General features: G+C 40.0%; 1 protein-coding gene across 1 annotated transcript in view; it reads left to right on the top strand.

The window, feature by feature from the left end:
* The window catches only part of grm5b (glutamate receptor, metabotropic 5b), a gene marked incomplete at its 5' end in the record, with an annotated part of 60,678 nt that overhangs the window by 16,664 nt on the left and 22,723 nt on the right, over positions 1-21,291 (top strand). The window contains 2 exon segments of the mRNA XM_036129087.1: positions 17,471-17,706; positions 20,673-20,794. Of these exon segments, the coding sequence (XP_035984980.1) occupies positions 17,471-17,706; positions 20,673-20,794 (358 nt within the window).

The raw sequence follows: 21,291 nt of genomic DNA, 5'->3' as shown, positions 1-21,291 counted from the left end.
AACCGCACTGCTCACTAATCCCTGCTGTCAAACAGACTGACTAGCAGTATGTGTGTGTGTCCACGCGTGAAGGCCCAACCAGTATAATTATTGCCACCGTGCAAAGCAGGAAATAGCTCTGACTCTAGTTTCTAAGCCACAGGCGTATCATTATGTTACACAAAATTGTTTGCTGATGGATGTGTATTTCCATCTGTCAGGATGTGTTTTCCAGGGCATGTTGTTTTACATACACGTTAGTCTGGATATTCCATCCTATCCTCATTGTGGCCATGAACATGAAAACAGTATGGCTCAAACTGGAAGAGAACACCAAAGGGATAAATACCGGTCTTAATGCTTTTCTGCCTTTTGTGCAGAAGGTTGTGTTACTTGTGCAGTAGATTGTGTCACATTTCTAACTTTAGTAAAGCTACAAATGTTAGAAATGCCTCCAGAGGTTTTTTTTAATTAACTTTTGTAAACTAGTACAAGTTTAAAAAATATGTTGCCACTAACCTGGGGTTTAAGAAGAAGATGATTGTTACATCCAGCTGAAAGGAAGTTAGCTCAGGTCATTATTATTTCTGGAATTTATTATGGCAATATAAATGATGATGATATATTTTTTTTAAATACATAATGCTTTAAAGAGTGTTACAGGCCTTTTCTGGTTTTGTTGTTTTGTCGCCCTTGTGTCAGATTATCAAATAAATAAATCATTCAAATATAACATTAGCATACACAAAGGGCCTTTTTAAACAATGATCAAATTGACTATACATATCCATCAGGCTGATAATAAGTAATTGTTCTCTAAACCTATTAACTAGTTGTGCCACTATTCTATCAAACGTTCCCAATAACTGGCATTGTTTTATTTTCCATCACCGAGGAAAAATATGGACACACTCTTCTTTGTAACATGGTTTTAATTCAGCCACATTAGAGGGTTTTCGAGCATGAAAGGTCTCTTTAAGATCATGCTGCAGCATCTCAATCAGATTAAGATCCAGACTTTGACTAGGCTACTCCAAGAGATTCTTTTGAGCCATTCGGACATAGTGATGCGCTTTGGATCACTATGCTGATGTCTAAGTACATAAGCCCCAGACCATCACATGGCCACCACCACACAGGCATGATGTTCTTTTCCTGAAATGCTCTGTTCATTTCTACGCCAAATGTAACGGGAGCCGTGTTTTCCAGAGGGTTCTACTTTTGTCCCATCAAATCTAGGTTGCCATAACCATGTTTTTAGGTTTAGGGGTGTCGGTTTGACAGCCTTTTGAGGCTGGAGTTTCAGCAGGAATGATGATGGAAGCAGAAGCATGTGAAAGCAGCAACACGTTTATTTGTTGGCAGCAGCATTCCACCTTACAGCCAACCTCTCCTTCAAAGACACAATCGCTGTCTTAAATTCCCACAGCTGATTAAGGGCTAAACCATTCTGCACCAAACAATTTACTGCTTTCACCTGTAACGTAAAATATTTATTAAATAAAATATTCACATACATATTCCCACCTATTTTTATAAATATTTTATTTTTTTAGACACACCTAAAACCTTAACAAATGTGCAAAAGTTCCCACTGTTTTCCATGGTCTCTCCCGGAACCTATAAATTATATATAATTATACTCACGCTTTTCACAGATTTAACACCACCTAAGTTTCTCAACAGTAGACCTTAGCTCTACATAACAATTCTTCTCTTTTCACAGACATCCACGCTTTTTAATGAGGAGCACCTGCAGAGCCTGAAACAAAAGGCTATATGCTAATTATTAAAATATCCAATAAATAGTTAAAACTTCTTGTGTGCAAATGGTTATTGCTGTGCAAATTCATGCTCAAAGTACTGTGCTAAATAAAATGCAAGTTTAAAGTGCAAAAGTACTCTTAAAGTGCATTACAAATTACTTTTATAAAAACAGTCCCAGTAATAAAGACCTCTTCATTACAAAGGGGAAATTATTTTCTAATATGGCTGGGTAGTCTAGAAGCTTTTTTCCCCCTTATAAATTAAATCTTCATTTAAAAGCTGGACTTTTATTGTTGTCAGGTTATTGTTGATATTAAAAATATTTTTTGAAGAATGGAAAACAAAGCAAAGTCTGTACCGGGGCACAGCATTTTATATTCATATTGAGTGCATGTAAACTAACAGCTGAATTATGATGTGTATTTATGGGTGGTGATCTTAACAGAAGGTCAAGACAATATTAGGAAAACAGACAGGCAGACAGAAGAGATGTCCCTTCAATGATGCCCATGGGGAAATTCAGGCAATAAAGCAGCACATATGCATGTAAATTACAGGAAATGTAAGAAAACATTAGAAATAAGACCACCAGTAGCTCTGCATAATAAATATCAATTGTGAAAATACTGCAATCTGTTTATACAAGCACTGCAATAATGAATTATGATAGTGCAGCAGTAGAAGGCAGGCAACGTATGAATTAATGAATAATTTATTTTCAGACAATCCAGCGAAATTATAAATTTAACACATGAAAACAGTGTTAATGTCTTTATGCTTTGGTATCTTGCAAATATAGACCCCAGATAGAGGGTAGTCAGTCCAGTTCCCGGGAAAATTCTTTCAATCATGTTTTCCATCTCAACATCATTGTTCTTTAAAAAAGTTGCACATTTCTTAATGACTCTTAGTGACTGATAAGTCCGGCAACTCCATAATCCTTCACACATTCACACCCTGACGGTGGTGAGCTATGTTAGTGGCCACAGCTGCCCTGGGGCAGACTGACAGAAGAGCGACTGCCATACATCAGCGCCACTGGGCCCTCTGACCACCGCCAGCAGGCAATGCAGATGCAGTGTCTTGCCCAAGGACACAACAATTGAGACACTCGGTGCGGGGGATCGAACCAGCAACCCACTAGTTACAGGACAACTCTTACGTTACCGTTGCCCCTGGACTTTCCCAGAAGTCCTCTTACAAGCTGCACCAAACAACAAGCATGTATCAAAAATATATGACAGACATAGGGAGCCGGAATGCACAGTACTTTATAATCATTCATTTGCTTATATTCTTTTGTAATTATATGCTATTGTTATTATTTGGTATTGTGCATTGGGATTTAGGTGATTTTTAGTATAATGTGCAGCTCTACAGATCAGTGTTGGTTTTCTGTATTACCTTTATTTGTTTTTGCCATAAATGTCCTCGTTGCTATACACTGACATGCAAATGGGCGAGTTTTGAAAAGAGTTTTAACATGTCATGTGTCATTTAAAATGCCTTGGAATGGATTAGAGGATATGTGACTTAAATACTGTAATGAACTTGTTAGATTTGCCCTCCTTCCTTGTCTGACCCCGTGCTTAAAAGGTGTTTAAAATGCTTTGGGCTTGGCACGGAGATCTTCAAATAGAACAGCTGAGAGCGCGGTGGGAAGCAGAGAGGGAAAAAAGAAAATGATAGCGAAGGGGTTCAAAAGGCTCAGATTGAGAAAAGGATCAGGGAAGCAAAAGACCAGAAGGCCACCATGGTGATAAAGATGAGGTCGAAATAAAAAAGACTCAGATAGGAAGAGTAATGTTACGCTGGAGGTGTATTACCCCAGCAGGTGATATTACAATGTCTGCTGTGTCAAAAATGAGAGAAGACACTTTTATGTGCGAAGCAATAAAAAGTAATGAGGCTGGACCAGGAGCAAAAAGTAGAATATAGAGTCTCCGTTTCCCCTCTAACTCTCCCCCGAACCTCAGATCTCCAGCATTTGTCCAACTGCGTATTTTGCTCCAGCTCCACTCCCCTCCCCAAACGTTGTTTTGCTCTTGGTTTCACAACATTACAAACGTACTCCAAACCGTACAGAAAGCTGCCGCCTTCCTTTTTGATCTTCTTTTCTCACCGCCCGTAATTCGATCTCCTCCCCGGAGATCGTATCTGTGTCACTTTCTGCCTTCTCTGCCTTGACATATCCCAGAGGATTTTTTTTTTTCTCTTTAACCTCTTCGCTCCCTTCGGTCTTTCATTCATAAGTCTCATTGTCTCCTCGGCGCCCCGTTTGCTCTTTTAGCTATTTCCTTTATCTTCCGCTCTCCTCGGCTTGCCTCTCTGTGTTGACCCGTATTTTGTTGCTGCTCTGCGATATTGCTTTCTTGTTGTCTCTTCATCTTCTGCAGCCAATAAGATTTGTTCGGTTATCCCCATAAATTGATGAACAGGTAGAAAGTGCTTACTGACTCATAACACCGTGACATAAAAAGGTTGTAGTCACACCTCGATACAGCAGAGTTCTTGTTTTTCGTGAACTAGTGTCTTCTGTTGATGTGTAATGCTCTCACACCTGACTGCATCCAGACAAAGACCCCAGCTGGAAGGGGAATAATGTCTGTTTTCTGCTCTCATCCATCCCCCCCCCTCCTCTCACAGCTATTTATTTTACTGCACCTCCTGCTTCCTTCCGTTTAGTCATTTTCTTTCTTCACCGTGACTGTCGTCAGAGAGAATATGGATAATCCTTTAGTACTTCTAACAAAAGAAACTAACATTAAACACATGCTTTCTTATTCTATATGCATATAAAAATCTGTATCCAATCTGTATTATACCTATAAATGTTGTATTGGTTTGATAAGGCATACCCATTTTTATAGTCTTTTCACATTTCACACATTTTTTTCACATATAGTCACATTAAAAACACAAACCTGGATGTTTTATAACTAGATTTTATATACTATATTAACTGTGCAGTGAAAGGGAAAAAATATTTAAATAAATAAATGCCATGTGACTATATTCAGCTCCTTCTTCTCTGATACCCCTACATAAAGTGAAGTGCAACATAATTTGGTCGGAGTTCTCCTTGTCGATGGTGTCTTAGTGCGTGCGATTTGGCAAGATAAGCATAAATCAGAGAAGCAGCCAAAGAGGCCCATGGTGTCTCTGGAGGAGCTGCAGAGATTCACAGCTCAGGTGAAAGAACCTGCTGACAGAACACTATTAGGCAAGGCGAGACAAGTTTATTTATAAAACACTTTTCAGTAACAACATGATTCAAAGTGCTGCAAATGAAAAAAAAAGGAAAACAAATCTGGCTTTTATGGAAGAGTAGCAAGTGTTTTAAAGCAATAGGTTTGGTTTGACTATGAATAACTATTAATACATGCCAAAAACACTTCATAACAAATTGTTTTTTTATCGAAATGACCAAGTTGAGGCACCTGATTGTCAGGAAATATTGTCCAGTTGGTGTGATATTATAGGTTAAGGAGTGAATTTGCACACTAGCATTGTCAGAAGAACTCTGCCTTTTACCTCTGTAAAATGGGAATAGTGGCTTTAAGAATTTCAGTAAGTAGCTAGCATTGTAGTGTCACTTTTTCAACTTATCATGTGGAAATATTGATTCCAGTTAAAACCAAGTAGTAGTGTTGTGGACATCAGGCAAGCAATTACTATGCCAGACCATTTTTGGAGCTTATCTGGGCAGACAACCTGTACTGGCCCAAAGATGGCACCAGGTCTGAATCTGTAACAGCAATTATTGTTCCTTCGTTAAGCTAAATGTGCCTGGAATTGTGCTCCTAGAACAATGTAATACTGTTCCCCATAAACACTGACAACTTCTCTGGATTTCCCCTGCCAGGCAAAGCTGTAACAACCTGATCCATCATTACTGTAATAAAGTGGAAATGTCCACCACTTGTTACTCCTGATGGAAAAACTGCTTTTGTAAGTGTTTATAGTTTTACTATGATATATGGTAACAAGCAGAGGTTATGTCTTTTAATAAAACGGGCAAAGTGGAGAATTTTGTCAAGAAATTGCTGCCAGGAAGCACTCAGCGTCGCCCTGCCACCACTTTCATTTAAACCCACGCACCTTTTTGTTCTGTTCAAGGTTTCTTTGGATGAAAACAAAATGTGCACAAACGCAGCTACATCAGTATACTAGCTATGTGGTGTGACAAAAAGAAGGCAATCAGAATGAACAAAAAGGCCGAGACAGGTGGAGGAAATGTGGAAAAACAAAAAGGGGAGAGGGGGATCCAGATGTGGTAAGAATAGACGAACAGGAAACAGAGCTGGGGCTGAGAGCAGCTGAGAGTGTCAGAAACAGAGCCAGAAGGTAATGAGGTGTGACATTGATAGATAGGTAAAAATGAACCCGCTGCCAAGGTAAGCAGGCGGAGGCTGTTCTACTCTCTGTGTCTGTGTGTTATTGAATGATAGGCATGTAAAGTGGTCCGATCACTCACTGAATTACACAGTTGAACACACACACACACACACACACACACGGGTCTTGTATCTCTGCCTCCATGGCACACGCACACAAATTTAGCTCCACAGCGTTGGTGTGTGAGGCGGTCCCGACGTTTGGCCAAATGAGTTTCGCTGTTGTCACAGTGACCTCTGACCACTGTTGGCTGGGGTCCATGATAGATGAGCTGTCATTGTTCGGAAGTATTCAGTTCACCCACGCTGTTACTGTTTGCTAGAACTCATAGTAATCTCTCTGCATATCCTTTTGTCCTTATGTGTGTAGCTGATTTTATCTGTCGGAACACTCAGTAATGCCGATGTTTCTCATATAGTTGCGTTGTCCTTGAAAAGTTTACCAATGGCAAAGTTGCACTTTAAAGGCAAGATTCTTTTATCAGGTGCGATATTTGTGCAGGATCAATGCACACATTTACAATTCCCTGTCATAGATTTGAAAATATATTTAATTTGATGTTTATTTTGGTGCCTAGCATTTGTTATTTAGCCGTTTATTTCATTCCCAGTAGGAAGAAAAGTGTATAAATCAACTGCATAGCAAATATATATATATATATATATATATATATATATATATATATATATATATATATATCCAGGATCACAGGGTTCCTGGCAAATATAATCCTTCCTTCCTTCCTTCCTTCCTTCAAATCTTTAGCAATATAGAAATATCTGCTGTTTATATCACAATTGTGTATTTATACTGAAAAAGTGGCTCAAAAATGGAAGATTTGTTAATTTTGTTGAAATGACAAACGTAAACTTAGTTTAACTGTGACTTCATCTTGACAACAACTGAGATATTGCTGTCAACATCTGCATACATATTAGTCATGAAAACACGCAAATATAAAATTTCTTCTACTTTGCTTTGGTAATAACATTATAAGATGCAAAAGACTGAAGGTTGTGACACAGGTTCAACTTCTATTATTTCCCAGTGTCATTTGTATTTTAAAGGGTATATGTAAGTGTCACAATTCACAATGCTATTAAAAATGTTCACTTACAAAGTCAGAAAAAAAAGCAGAAAGAGCATGCTTAAGTGCATTTCTGCAATCTGGAGGAATGCACTTAAGAAGTCATGGTTTTCGTACTAAAAAGGGCCATACATGAAGACAACAGCGACATAAATAAAGAGACAAAAGCCTTTTGCTCATGTTTTGTAAAACTAAGTTTCATTTTCCAATAGGAGGTTAAAATACAGCATAGTGACTCAAGGCAAAAGTACAGCAGTTAATGTGTCGTTTGAAAAGAAAAATATGTGATGAATCATCTCGGAAAAGGCTGAGCTGGGGATAATAGAGACATTTAACCTATGCTGTAGGGCAGATCACTGCTGTTTATTATAAAACTTTAAGTTACAGATGTTTACAGATTACAGATATTTTAATTTACACAGCTCTGTTTTGTAAAACCTTTGTGGAAGCAAAAAAAAGTAGATCAAATATAATTCATGCCAATGGGTCAGCCATCTGGTTGTTTCAAACATTTGTACCTTTTTTTTATTTCCCATTTATTTTATTACTTACTATAGCCAAAAAGAAAGCACAGCTTAGATGATCCTCCTATCCTTTAATTGGTGCTTCAGGGATAAACTCCTTCCTCTCTGCCCATCATCGCTTCTCTTCAGTTCATCCACTGGTGAGCTGAATGGTGTTAGACTCCAAAACACACACACACACCTCTTTTCTGCGTTGTCAAACACCAACATGCCACAGTTAGCCGGTTAGTTGTCGGGAGTGCCGACAGCTGAATCATCTCCCGATATTACAAATCCAGTTAGTGGCGGCTGCTTTCAGAACTGGAACTGGGTTAAACGTTTGCTTCATAACCAAATAAAAACAATCACATATTGCTTCATCAAGCTGAATTAAGTCTCTATCTATTTACTTTTTTGCCTTAAAAGCAGAAGCATTTATTATTGAGGAAATAACATTCACAGATGACTCTGACAACTGTGTTTTAATTATTGTTATTATTTTAATTGCCTACCAGCATATAAAGGTACAGCTGGAGGACGACTCATGCTCGCAGGTATATACTTAGTTTGTGCACTTAGTATTTAATCTTTTTACCCGTTCTTTATGTCCATCTAATTATTGGTTAAAGGGTTCTGTAACTGTGCTGGTTGTACATGGTTGTGTTTGTTTCATGTGCATTGAGCGTGTGTGCAGTGTTTTAGGTTGTAAGCAGCAGACGCTGATCTGGAACCTGTGTGTTGTGGTCGGGTGGCATGTTGTTATTGAACTTGGGCATAAATTACTTAAGTGACCTATTGGCGGCACGTCTTCAGACCAAAATCAATTATTTTTCACAATTGCTGACCAAATTTTACTCGTTTTTACTCGTGGATACGTTTTCCTACAGTATTTAGAGAACAATGCCAAAATGTGTTTTAAGGTGATCTAAAACTTTGAAGTGGCCGGCTTCACTGTCCATTTTTTTTTTATACATGAGCAAGCTCTCACTTAACACAAGATGATGTGAATATGTGACAGAAAGTTCCTCTTTCTAGTCCAAAGTTTTAGTGTTTTGCTCCTTTGTGTTTTGACTCTGAAGATTGGTCTATCCATCCATCCATCCATCCATCCATCCATCCATCCATCCATCCATCCATCCATCCATCCATCCATCCATCCATCATCTTCCGCTTATCCGGGGTCGGGTCGCGGGTTTAGCAGCTTCAGTAGGGAGGCCCAGACGTCTCTCTCCCCAGCCACTTGGGCCAGCTCCTCCGGGGGAATCCCAAGGCGTTCCCAGGCCAGCCGGGAGACATAGTCCCTCCAGCGTGTCCTGGGTCTTCCCCTGGGCCTCCTCCCGGTGGGACGTGCCCGGAACACCTCACCAGGGAGTCGTCCAGGAGGCCACTAGAGCGGTTAGCAGCCGAATGCGAAGCGGTCAGGATGAGAGTCAGTGCCTCCAAATCCGAGACCATGGGCTTGAACCGGAAAAGGGTAGAGTGCCTCCTCCGGGTTGGAGAGGATGTGCTTCCCCTAGTGGAGGAGTTCAAGTATCTTGGGGTCTTGTTCACGAATGAGGGGAAGATGGAGCGGGAGATCGACAGGCGGATTGGTGCAGCGTCTGCTGTGAAGCGGGCGCTGTACCGATCCGTTGTGGTGAAGAGAGAGCTGAGGCAAAAGGCGAAGCTCTCCATTTACCGGTCGATCTACGTTCCTACCCTCATCTATGGTCACGAGCTTTGGGTCGTGACCGAAAGAACGAGATCCCGGATACAAGCGGCTGAAATGAGTTTTCTCCGTAGTGTGTCTGGGCTCTCCCTTAGAGATAGGGTGAGGAGCTCAGTCATCTGGGGAGGACTCAGAGTAGAGCCGCTGCTCCTCCACGTCGAGAGGAGTCAGTTGAGGTGGCTCGGGCATCTGGTCAGGATGCCTCCTGCCGTTTTTTATGATCTGATTTTTTTTATTTAGAACTCTGAGCCGTTTGCTCAATCAAAATGACAGTAAAGAAATTATATAGTAACATTATTATATACGTGTGTGTGTATATATACGTGTGTGTATATATATATATATATATATATATATATATATATATATATATATATATATTATATATATATATATATATATATATATAGATATAATATATATATAGTTTGCATCTACTGTGCATGTATGGGATCTCTCCTGGTACTTGACAAAAAAACTTGATTCACTCGGTACAACATCTCCCCCTGTTCTCGGAGTCGAGGGACATGGTTTTGATCAACAAACCTCCAGTTAAACAACAAGCGTTTGCCTCCACTGTTGGTGGCAACAATTCAATCTTGCAAAAGAAGCTTGTATGCTTAAAAATGAGCCGTGGTGTGACAACAAGATCCAGGTTCCTTTCCTTGGTTCTGTTGACGGAGGAGAAGAGGCCATCTACTTGGGGTATCGCATTAGAGCTCTTTCTCTGCCTCATAGTTTGAGGGCCCCTTCAACCAGGTCATAGCGGCATCCTGCGCTCTCCTTAGAGAGACTTCTGTGAGAGAAATCTGTGCTGCAGCCAGCAGTTCATCACCGCACAGTAATGTTGAGTTCTATCGTTTGGACATTGCACAGCCACTTTGATGGCACAATCCGTTTTATCTGCTGGGTCTGTGCAACCCTGTAGGTCTAGTGTTATCCAGGTTCCATGGCTGTTTTGTGGGGCGTCTCTATACGTCCCATGCTATATGTGTTGTACCACGTTCCTCTCCTTCAGGGAGCCAAAGTTATAGACACAATATTTTGTAATTGGTTTCCCTAAATAGCCCTTTAGGTGCGTGGTTGTTTACCCTGTGTGCCTCTGTGTTTCCTTGTGATGAACTGGTGTTCTTAGGTTTACCTCACCTCTCGCCAATTAATGGAGGAGTTATGCAGCAAATACTCTCTCCCCCAAAGCCCCTACTCTGACCCTGCAAGGATAAATAGGAATGGATAATGGATGGATGGATAAATGGATAAACGGATGGAGCTCTCTAAATATTACATCCCCTCAGCCTGATGCAGATGCCTACATATTGGACTCCGTCGGAAACACGATTCGATTATCTGCTAAACAGCGCTGTGACGGATGTTTTTTTTTATCATTTCATTCTCCCACAAACATGCGGCAGCAGTAATACTACTTCATACATACCGCACCTGTGCTCCTCTGCTTCAGTAATGATGCGACTGCGACTCAAATATTGGAGCAATAATAATGTTGCTTAATCTCACGCGATGCTGTTCACATGCTTTACTCAGTGTTTTTCAAAAATAATTGATTCTGCTTATGTTAACCTTTTTTTTTTGTGCAATAAGTGATGAACAGACAATTTGAAATATAAATATGTGTTCTTATTTCATAGTAAAGAAATGTTCACTTATTTTCAGGATGTTAGACCTTGGAGCCATTTATAGTTAATGGTGTTTGGGTGTAGTTTGGGTCTGGTTTATTTGGTTTGGGTGGTAGTGTTTTGTTTACATGCGGGCTGACGCACTGACCTATATTTAGCTCTACCACTGGTGGCGGTGTAGAGGGGAAATCTATATAGGTGAGAGGTGAGAGGGCAGAAAGAGTTCGGGTGGCAGGAGGTTATACGTTTTTTTTACTGCTCTCGCGGGCTTAGACTACTGGTTAAGCTCTACCACATCCACACTCTTCATAATCTGCTGTCCGTCTGACATGTTGTCAAAGATCGCCAATCTGGATTTTAGATTGTTGTTCATCTTCAAATTGCATTCAATAAATGGGAACTCCCGCAACTTATCTCCCTATCTGGACATCTTTGCGTAAGTGCGTTAGAACTTGGATTCCCCGCAGCCAGAAGCGACTAAAGAGGTGGTTGAGAGTCGCTACAGACCTGTTGACAGAATATATCGTTTCAAAGTATAATGATCAGGTTACATCCAAAACACACTGAAAGAGTGTGTTTATTGGCTATAGTGCAATGCAATCTACATAATTTTACGAATACATTTAGCAAGGCAAATGCTTTTATCCAAAGGCACTCTCTGTATGTAATATTAAATACTATTGAAGCGAAAAGTAAGAAACTCACTGTCTTGAACCTTTTTTTTTTTTTTTTATTTTTTTTTTTTTTGAATCCATGTAGTCAGAAACTTCAGCCTTGTGATGGATTTTATAACCAAGAAAGAGACAGCTAGAAATTAATAACCATTTGCAAATGAGTTCTAGTTTCTATTTTTACCCCGAATGAACAGAAAAGAAAAGGCAGGTGCCTCAGGCCCCGCTTTGTGGAATTGATTTGCTAAAGTTATGCTTAAGGTATTTTGGTGGCCTACAACACTGGAATAATGTACGGTTACTCAAATAGCATTTGTGATATTGGTGCAGGGCATCAGATGTTAATTGAATAGTGAATAGGAAAGTAAGTGTGGAAGTGTGTGACAGAAAGAGAGAGAGAGAGTGAGTGTGTGTGGGTGTATGTATGTGCATACACTTTACGATCCAGTGTGCCTCTAATGAGACACAAAGTACAGACAGCAGGTTGAACGTGGGCTGAAAAACCATGACAACGGCCTTGGGCTTCCAGACATGTGGAGGGAGACTGAAAGAGAGAAATAGACTGAATGTCATTTATAACACTTTTTTGTGATCCAGAATAGAAAAGTGATTGATCTGTCTACTGTATGATGAAATAATAAGTAAACAACTGCATCCTCCTTTCATTTGCACATACCGGTACACGCTCAGCTTATCCTTACGTACGGTACTTCTATAAGTGGACCCTCGACGTCTGCTTTGAAACCCTCCTCTTATTTGCATCATCGCCCACACAGTTACGTATCTAAATTGTGCCTCTTTAAGAATCCATGTGTTTGTGTGTGTTTGGTTTAAAATGTAACATGCGTGATTCAGACAACGTCCTGTAGGCTGTGCAGCCTAGAGTGTAATAATAAGTTTCATTGACAAATTTCAGGTTGTATTCCTGGTACTTTTTGTTTTTGAGAAAGCTTAGAGCTGTTGTGAACACAAAAGTGAAATGGGACCAAATGAATCAATCATGACTTGCTTTCGCAGGGAAATCAACACCAGTAACACCAACGTTTAACCCCCACCAAAGAGTGAACTTAATCTCCGTATTGCCTGATATGTATAGGCTTCACACAGTGAAGAGGTTTATGTCGTGAAACCCTTTTTTTTCAAATATGTGCTGCTCTCTGTTGTTCTGTTGGCTACTGACTTTATATCAGCTTCCTGGCCTGTGGTTTTCTGTAGCATTTTATGGCACACAAGGCTAGACCCCGGTAAAGTACACGTACAGTTCTTATTGTGACCTTAATCCGATGGAGTGACTTTAGAATTGACACATATTTACAGCAACATCAGGCTAATTTATCTTCTCTACTCCATTGTGTTTTTTTGGTATTTATTTCTATAGGTTATCTCTGTGTGCATGTGTCTAAGAGAAAGGTAAAATTCACCAAAATAGGTGAAAACTACAGCTGGATCAAAAAAGTTGAGTATTCAGGAAATACTTTTGTTGTCGGAAATGTTTAGTGTAGAACCAATGATGATTTCTGCAAGTACTTGAGGTTAAATAACAATTATTTCAGAAGGAGACTAGATATGGACCAATTGGAGATTTTGTGGCCAATTTAAAATGGTTTTAAAATGGCCAGTTTTGTAAAGCTCTTACCATCCATCAATTTTCTAGACCCGCTTATCCAGGGAGAGTCGCGGGGAGCCTATCTCCAGCGGTCATTGGGCAATATGTGGGGTACACCCTGGGCAGGTCGCCAGTCGATGAAATATACAGCACAAGGATGTTATACTAGCTTAGTACAACTAGCATTATTAGCTCTGATAGCATTACGAACAGCAGTTCCTTGTAGCGTTCGGAAAGGCTTATGTTAACTGTGAGATTTTTAAAAGACTGCCAACATTTCCCAATTATGTGTGTCCTTTGACAGAGAGAGTTGGTCTCCTAAAAAGGGTAACAGATGTCTAACAAGAATATTCTCTTAAGACATCTAACTCCAGCTTGTGAGTGCCTGAATTAACAGGACCTCCTTAATAATCCTTTTAAAAGCTTGTTACATCTGTTGTGCGAAATACTGGTACCGAAATAGTTAATTTGAGTGCGCCTCTTTCAGTAACAACTTCTGCACAGAAGGGTGTCAGTGTTGCCTGTTATTGCTTATTGCTATTTCTTACCAAAAAAAATGGATCATTAATTTCTGACTAGCCAATTATGATAGCTCCAGCATAAAATTACCAGATTCGGTTCAACAGCTGATTTCTCTGTGCATTTCTAGAAAAGACCTAAGCATTTTTACTATTTTTTCATACATAACACCCTAAAACTGTAAAGAGGGTGTACTTTCCTTTTGCCATGAGTAGATTTAAGGCAGCCGAAGCAAAATATTCTTTTTTTTCATCACTGACAAACCCATAGGGGTGTGACATAAATAAAGATCACATAAATAAGATAGGGCTGTACTATTTAAAAGATTAAAAGTAAGCAATGTTTTATCGTCAGTGCAAAAGAGGACAGAAAGCCAATAAAGTCATGCCTAGGCTGGAGTTATGTGCTCATGCTTTTTAGTTCCAATTGAGAGATGAAATTCAGCAATCTGTCTGTCAACTCTGCGGGGATCATTGATCCAGTTAAACACATAGAGTTTTACAGCAGTCCAGACTTAAGATGATAAAAGCACGAATAAGGTTTTTAAGTTCTTTAATGGGGACACAATTCCTCATACTCTGATAACCCCTGGCTTGAAAAAATATAAGTATTTCACCCAGATTTGACAGAAGATTAACTGTGGGGAATCAAATGACTAAAACGTCCGCTGAACTCAGGACTGATTTCCCAAAAGAACCTACTTCTGTTTTATTTTTTCTAAAACGACGTTGCTTCGCTTTATTTGGACACAGTTTCATTGTAGTTTTAAGGGATTACTGGTGTTTAACTAACTGCCAGATGCATCTGAATATAATCAACATAAAGAGTGGTAATTGCAAAGCTTCTGGTGCCTTGGGAGCGGGGAACAGCCTCGGGTGGTTAGCATTTAGTCAGAAGTGTTGAAATTGACACTAGTACATAGGGGCCAGATTAGGTAGAATAATCATAGTCAATAAAGTGGACGTGCTGAGGCTGTTTTGTTTTTTTGTTATTTTATGGGGTATTTTGGCAGAAATGCACCAGCAGAGCCTTGGGAGGCACTTCATCCCTGCACTTGATTCCAGCTCACATACTGAAAAAAAACAACAAAAAAACCCAACACTCTCCTATTACATTCACAGCAATTTATTTCCAACTGTCCTAGTCGTCTACGTCAGCAATGCTCTCATTATTAAAGTAAAGGTCAACTCCAAATTGATGGAGGAAATATTGAGAGGTATGAAACATGACGGCAACTCCAATTTTCTTCACCTGTGGGAAGAAAAAACAAAATTCAGCAAGATCCACCCCACATATGAACATTTGAACAACCAAGTCCTTACAATCTGCATTAAAGTACATCAAAGGAGGAAAAAAATGTTTAGCTCAGAGTTTTTGTTCTTCATTTTCATTAAACCTTTAAAATTGTCAAATACATTTCAGCGATTTTATTGGCCCTTTGCCCCATACAAATTTGATGTTATTCATTTACACATTAATTTACCCGCATTACCAGCATACACCTGGAGTGGGTGGATTGACAGCAATCTAAAAATAATTTCAGAATGATGTATGACCACAGCTCACTGACGGTGGGTGTCAGTAACAACAATGACCACAAGAAAGGGAAGATTTAACTGAGGCACACATGGTGGCAGGCAGGGGAAGCGGTTCACACACACACACACACACACACACACACACACACACACACACACGCACACACACACACACACACACACACACACACACACACACACACACACACTGGATCTCCAATCTGACTTTGGCTGCAGGGATTGCTGTAGGAGAAAATGAGTTTTGTACTCTGGAGGCTCCGAGACCGAGAGAGGAGAGGAAAAAAAACATTGGTGGAAAAAGAAAAAGGCTGAAACAAAGTAAATTAGGCTGAAAGAACCTAATCTTCATTGTAAGATGTGAGATCATTGTTTTGCTTGCAGCAAAATGTTAGACATTTGTCATTCAATCCAGTTCCCTCCATTTATCTGCGTCTTTCACGCACACTGACATTCACACTCACGCTGCCATCTGCTCGTTGTAAAGGGAGCCGTAAACCTGGGCGTCTCACTAAAGATGCAGGCTGGAGTGTCTAAGTGCGATGCGACGGTAGATTACATGCGTGTAGCGGGTGCAAGCTGAGCTGCATTGGACAAACCCAGTTTGACCCAGATCAGCTCAGAAGTCTGCTGGTGCACGCGTGTGGGTGTGTCTAGGCCTGGTGGTTATGACCCTTTTCTAAGTGATCCATTGGATTTTGGACGTGGCCCACGATGATGTAAGAGTTTCCTCCTACATGTCTTCTGACTGTCTAGTGCTGTCTCTGTTTGTGCTTCTTTTTACACTATGTCTCCTATATTAGCCCTTTCTATTTTTCACCTTTTTGCCTTTCCTCTCCTTTAAAATGAGTGTGTGTGTGTGTGTGTGTGTGTGTGTGTGTGTGTGTGTGTGTGTGTGTGTGTGTGTGTGTGTGCGTGTGTGTAAAATAGGATCTGTCTGTGATTATGACTTTCTCTTTCACTGCACAAGGCATCTCCTCCATACTTGGTCTGACGACCGTTCAATAAATCAAAGGGCCCACTTTTGTCAGTGCTACAAAGGTCACGTTCCCATGATTTGCGCCATATCGTTTCTTCTGTTCTCTCTGTGTCTCGACATAAAACACATATTTCGCTGAACCTCTGCACCGGTCTCAGGTGATTTTCTGTACTACAGTGTTTTGTTTTTTTTTCCCCAGGATCTTCTCTGTATTTAGCTCCATTCATCTTCCCATCAACTCTGAGCGGTTTTCCAGTCTTTCTTGAAGAAAAGCATTCCCGCGCCATTTCTCACTCTGGGAAAGGACGCGTACAACAACATATAAATGGCAGTGTTAGTTGTTTTTTTTTTTTAACCACACAATGCATGCAGGCCAAAAAATCCCATTTTATTCTCAGCTCACCAGAGAACCTTCTTCCATAATATTTGTTGTGTCCCATTACATGGCTTGTGGATAACTTTCTTCTACAATTGCTTCCTCCTTGCAGTTTTTCCACAGAGGCCGATTTTGGGAAGTGCACGAGCAATATTAGTCCCTTAGTTTTAGATCGCTGCAGCTTCTCTGGAGATCCCCTTGTGCACATCTGTCCACAGAGATGCTATAATCTTTCTATTTCTGTGTAATGGACTAGACAGTGTTTCCTGAGGTTCCTTGAGCTTGAGACACTGTTTTATAGCCCAACCCTGCTTTCAGATTCCCCATAACATTCTCCCTGACCTGTGTCTTCACGCTGCTCCTCGTGCACTACGGTCCTCTAACAAATCTGAGATCTTCACAGAACTGCTGCTCTTATTCTGAGATTAGAGGATTAAATTACACACATTTACTCACATGACCTCCAAAGACAAGTGGTTGCGATGGGCTTATTTAGGGGTAACAGAGTAAAGGGGGTTTAAGAGACTCACAAGCCACAGCTTTTGTATTTAACTGTTAGTTCAAGTGCTTTGAATAGCTTTGTAAGTCACTGTCTGTTTTTATCCTCGAAGCTATATTGATTGCATTTATTTGGATTCTTAGACCTGCTAAACGCTTCTACTTTTCTTTCCTTTCATTCCTCTGCAGCGATGGATGGGCGGACAGGTCCGACGTGACAGATGGCTATGTCAGGGAGGCAGCCGGGGGCATCACCATCAAGCTGCAGTCAGCAGACGTGAAATGGTTTGATGATTACTACCTGAAGCTCCGTCCAGAAAACAACCTCAGGAACCCTTGGTTTCCGGAGTTCTGGCAGCATCGGTTTAAATGCAAGCTTAAAGGTCACCCGCAGGAGAGCAGCAAGTACAACCGCACCTGCGGCAGTAAGTTCAGACACAAGTAAAATGGCTAAATATAGTTCATCTACATATTGCATCTGCTGTAGTTAGCTCGATTTTGATCATATCAACACTACCAGCAACATTAGGCTGGATAGTGTGTCTTTTCTGACAAGTTTTGAGCTCCACTGTTTAGTTGTACTATAAATGGGAAATGCACCATGTTATTAATCATCATGGGTTCAGTAATAATTGAACATATATTTTGAGGCTCTTCTTAATTTATTTAAACAATTTTTTTCAGGCGTGAGTATTGATGCAACAACCTTAAAGAGTTCCAGATACAGGAATCAAGTGTAAAAGTTATTTTCAGTAGGTCAATTTCCTGCCAAGGGTGTGGATTTTTAACATGGGAGACTTAGACTTTAGACAACTTTATTCGTCATTTTGTATGCACAGAGTGCGTACAGAACGAAATTTCATTGCATACAGCTTTGTAAGTTGCAGTAAAAAGTTAGATTACAGTTGTAGGTGCAGCAGAGATTTAAAAGTAAACATAGATTTAAAATACACTATAAAAACAATTGAAATGTAAACAATGCAGGAGAAGGTCACAGTATACAAAGTGTTACAAACACTCAAAATCACTGGCCTTTCCAAACATTTCCAGCCAAGCTGGTTTATCAATCTTAAAGGCAACTTTTCTGTTTGTTAGGGATCACTGCCCCATTTATCATCTGGTTGTGTCCAGGTCTAAAGCATCTGACCTAAACTGGCACACCTCCAATGAAAAAGAAAACTAGTAAGTATGTTCAGGGACAACCAGGGAAAAAAAAACAACCCAACGAAAGCCTGCCATGACCCTGAAACAGCTGGAAAAACTGAATCTCTGTTCACAGTGCAACACATTTTACATCAACATGGAGAGAGAGAGTGCCAACAGGAACAGGACAGTGATCCCAAACACACATCAAAACAGTTTTTTAGATGGATAATGCTGGCTAACATTAAGCTTTCCAAAAATATGTTGAACGAAAAAGATGGGTCTGTGCTACAAATCCAAGCAATTTAAATAAACTGTCAATTCTGCCGGGGAGAGTGGTTAAAGATTCAGATTACATAAAAAAAAAAAAAAAAAAAAGAAAAAAAAAAGGTGTGTTCATGGTCATTCCTGCGGAGGGATATTCACCCCAAAATCAGTGCTTTGTATATTTAAGGCTCTGTCTTTATTTTTACACTCAGTGGGCTGGAAATAAAATAAAAATCTGATTTGTTTTGAAAGAAGGATGGGTGTTGTATTAAGAGAATTAATACATTATAAGAAAATGCGATTCAAATTCATCATTAAAAGATTAAAATTCAATTTGACAGTCATGACTATTATCACTTTACACTTTTCCCTCTGACAGATTTATTCAGTTTTTAAAGTAAATACTTTTTCACCTAGCCCTATGTGAAAAAAGTATTTGACCCCTAAAGCTAATAACCTGTGCCATCCCTGCTGTTTTTTTAGAACTGGCAGTGAGTCTTTTACATTGTTGTGGAGATTTCTGGCCCAGTTCTTTTGGCAGAATAATTTTGATTCACCCTCTTTGGAGCATTTCTGTTGCATGATCAGCCTGTTTAAGTTAATGCCACAACAACCCAAGTGTGCTGCAAAGTAAAGTCACCCACTGATGTTTGGACATCTTTTTGCAAATCTTTCTGTTAGAGATCAGAATTCACGTTTTTTATAATCATGGTCTACCGTGTTCATGTCCTTAAGTGGTATATTACTCCTTTCTCAATGTGTGTTATTTTAGTGCCATACATGAAATAGTATTTGGTATTGATAAGATATTCTTTGGCAAATGTGAGACACAACATAGTTTTTTTTTTGGTCGGCTTTGATCAATTGCACTTTGCGCAGTGGAACTGCATCCTCTACAAGGATAAGCTGGTATAGACAATGGATGGAGAGATGTTTTTCATGTTGAACTCTCCCATAGATGCCAGTTTTGCCCAGTACTTGTTTTTAGTTGGCCACAACTGGGAACGTTCACCTCTGTTCCACTTTTTCTTCGTTTGTGCATATTGGCTCTTATTGTGGTTCACTGGACTGTCAAGGCCTTAGAAATGGCTTTGCAACTCTTTCTAGTCTAATAGATGCCAGTGACTTTGCTTCTCTTAAGTCCTTGAATATTTTCGATCTGGGAATGATGTGTTGCTTTTAAAGATAGTTTAACCTACTTCGTGTTGTCAGACAAATCTATTTAAGTGATTTCTTGATTCTTCGTGCCACATACTAATCTGGCCTGGGCGTGGCAAGAGGAAACCAATTTTTTCAATTAAGTCAACTTCAGAAAAGGCAACGAAATTACTTTTACACAGGTTGGTTGGGATATGTTTTGTTCCTAAATAAAAGGAAATCATGATTTTAAAATATACTTTTTTTATTCAGTCAGACCATCTTTGTCTAGTTTTCAAATTTGCTGATGTTTCCGAATATTTATCATAATTGTAACCATGAAGCAAAAACTAAAACAAACTTTAAGAGCTGTGCGTATTTTTTAAGAATCAAAACAGACACAGCGGCGCTACCAATCTGCATTAGTTACCTAACAACACCAATATCCTACAAACCAGTAGGCCGGACACACACCTACAGCCAGACCTCATTAATGCACACAGCCTCCAGGTTCATCTTAGGAATGAACCCTCCCTTGATTTTCATATTTTCATTCAATGCCTCCCCCTCTCTCTCTCTCCGTTTCATTCACTCCATTCATAGGCTAAACAGTATGCGAGAGCTGCATCAAAGACAGTCAATTCTTACTTATTCTAATGAAACGGGACAGGAAACACAAAAGAACAGGAAAGAGACAGACGCAGAAAGAAATGCAATGTGGAGGAGGTGGAGTGACTGATGAGGAAGTGGAGAGCGGGTCCTTTGATGTTAGGAAAAAATTATTATCTGTTGTGCTAACCCCCCCCTCCATTTTAACTATCTATTTATCTACCCACCTTTACAGAACAAAATACCCTACAGGATAGATACGAACAGGACTCCAAGATGGGATTTGTCATCAACGCTATTTACTCCATGGCGTTCGGCCTGCATAACATGCAACGTTCACTCTGCCCCGGCTATCAGGTACGTCCAGAGGAAAACAAAGACATACATAAGGGACCAGGACGGCAGTGTGGAAACAGCCAAGTGGACAGATGATTTGGTTTCATTGTTTAAGCTCTTTCTCAGATTCCACTTTTGCTGCCTGACGATATTTAGTCCTTTAGTTCAGGTCCTAGCAGGGCCTTTTTCCACGGCCTCTCTACGGTGTACCGAGCCATAAGGTGGACTCGTAAGTCCACTTTACATACGTCTGAAAAGTGGAAGTGACACCAGAATAAAACCCGTAAGTGATGGTTCCCCTGCCACTTTGAGTGTGGCTCTGATTCACCGTACTAATATTAGCAGTATTATTACATACACTGACAAAACATCCCCAGTTGCTTGTAATTTAAATGGATCTTTTCTGTACTCATTGTAAAAACTGCTTTTTCTTTGTCCACTGCATGACTTTGGACCATTTTCCCCCTTCTTAGAGAATTTTAGAAGTGATAATTGGCCTCTAACATTGCCTCTGTTTT

This window comes from Fundulus heteroclitus, unplaced genomic scaffold, assembly GCF_011125445.2.
Source record: "Fundulus heteroclitus isolate FHET01 unplaced genomic scaffold, MU-UCD_Fhet_4.1 scaffold_137, whole genome shotgun sequence".
NCBI lineage: Eukaryota > Metazoa > Chordata > Actinopteri > Cyprinodontiformes > Fundulidae > Fundulus > Fundulus heteroclitus.
Note: the sequence above shows the minus strand (reverse complement) of the source record. Positions and strands in the feature narration are given on the sequence as shown.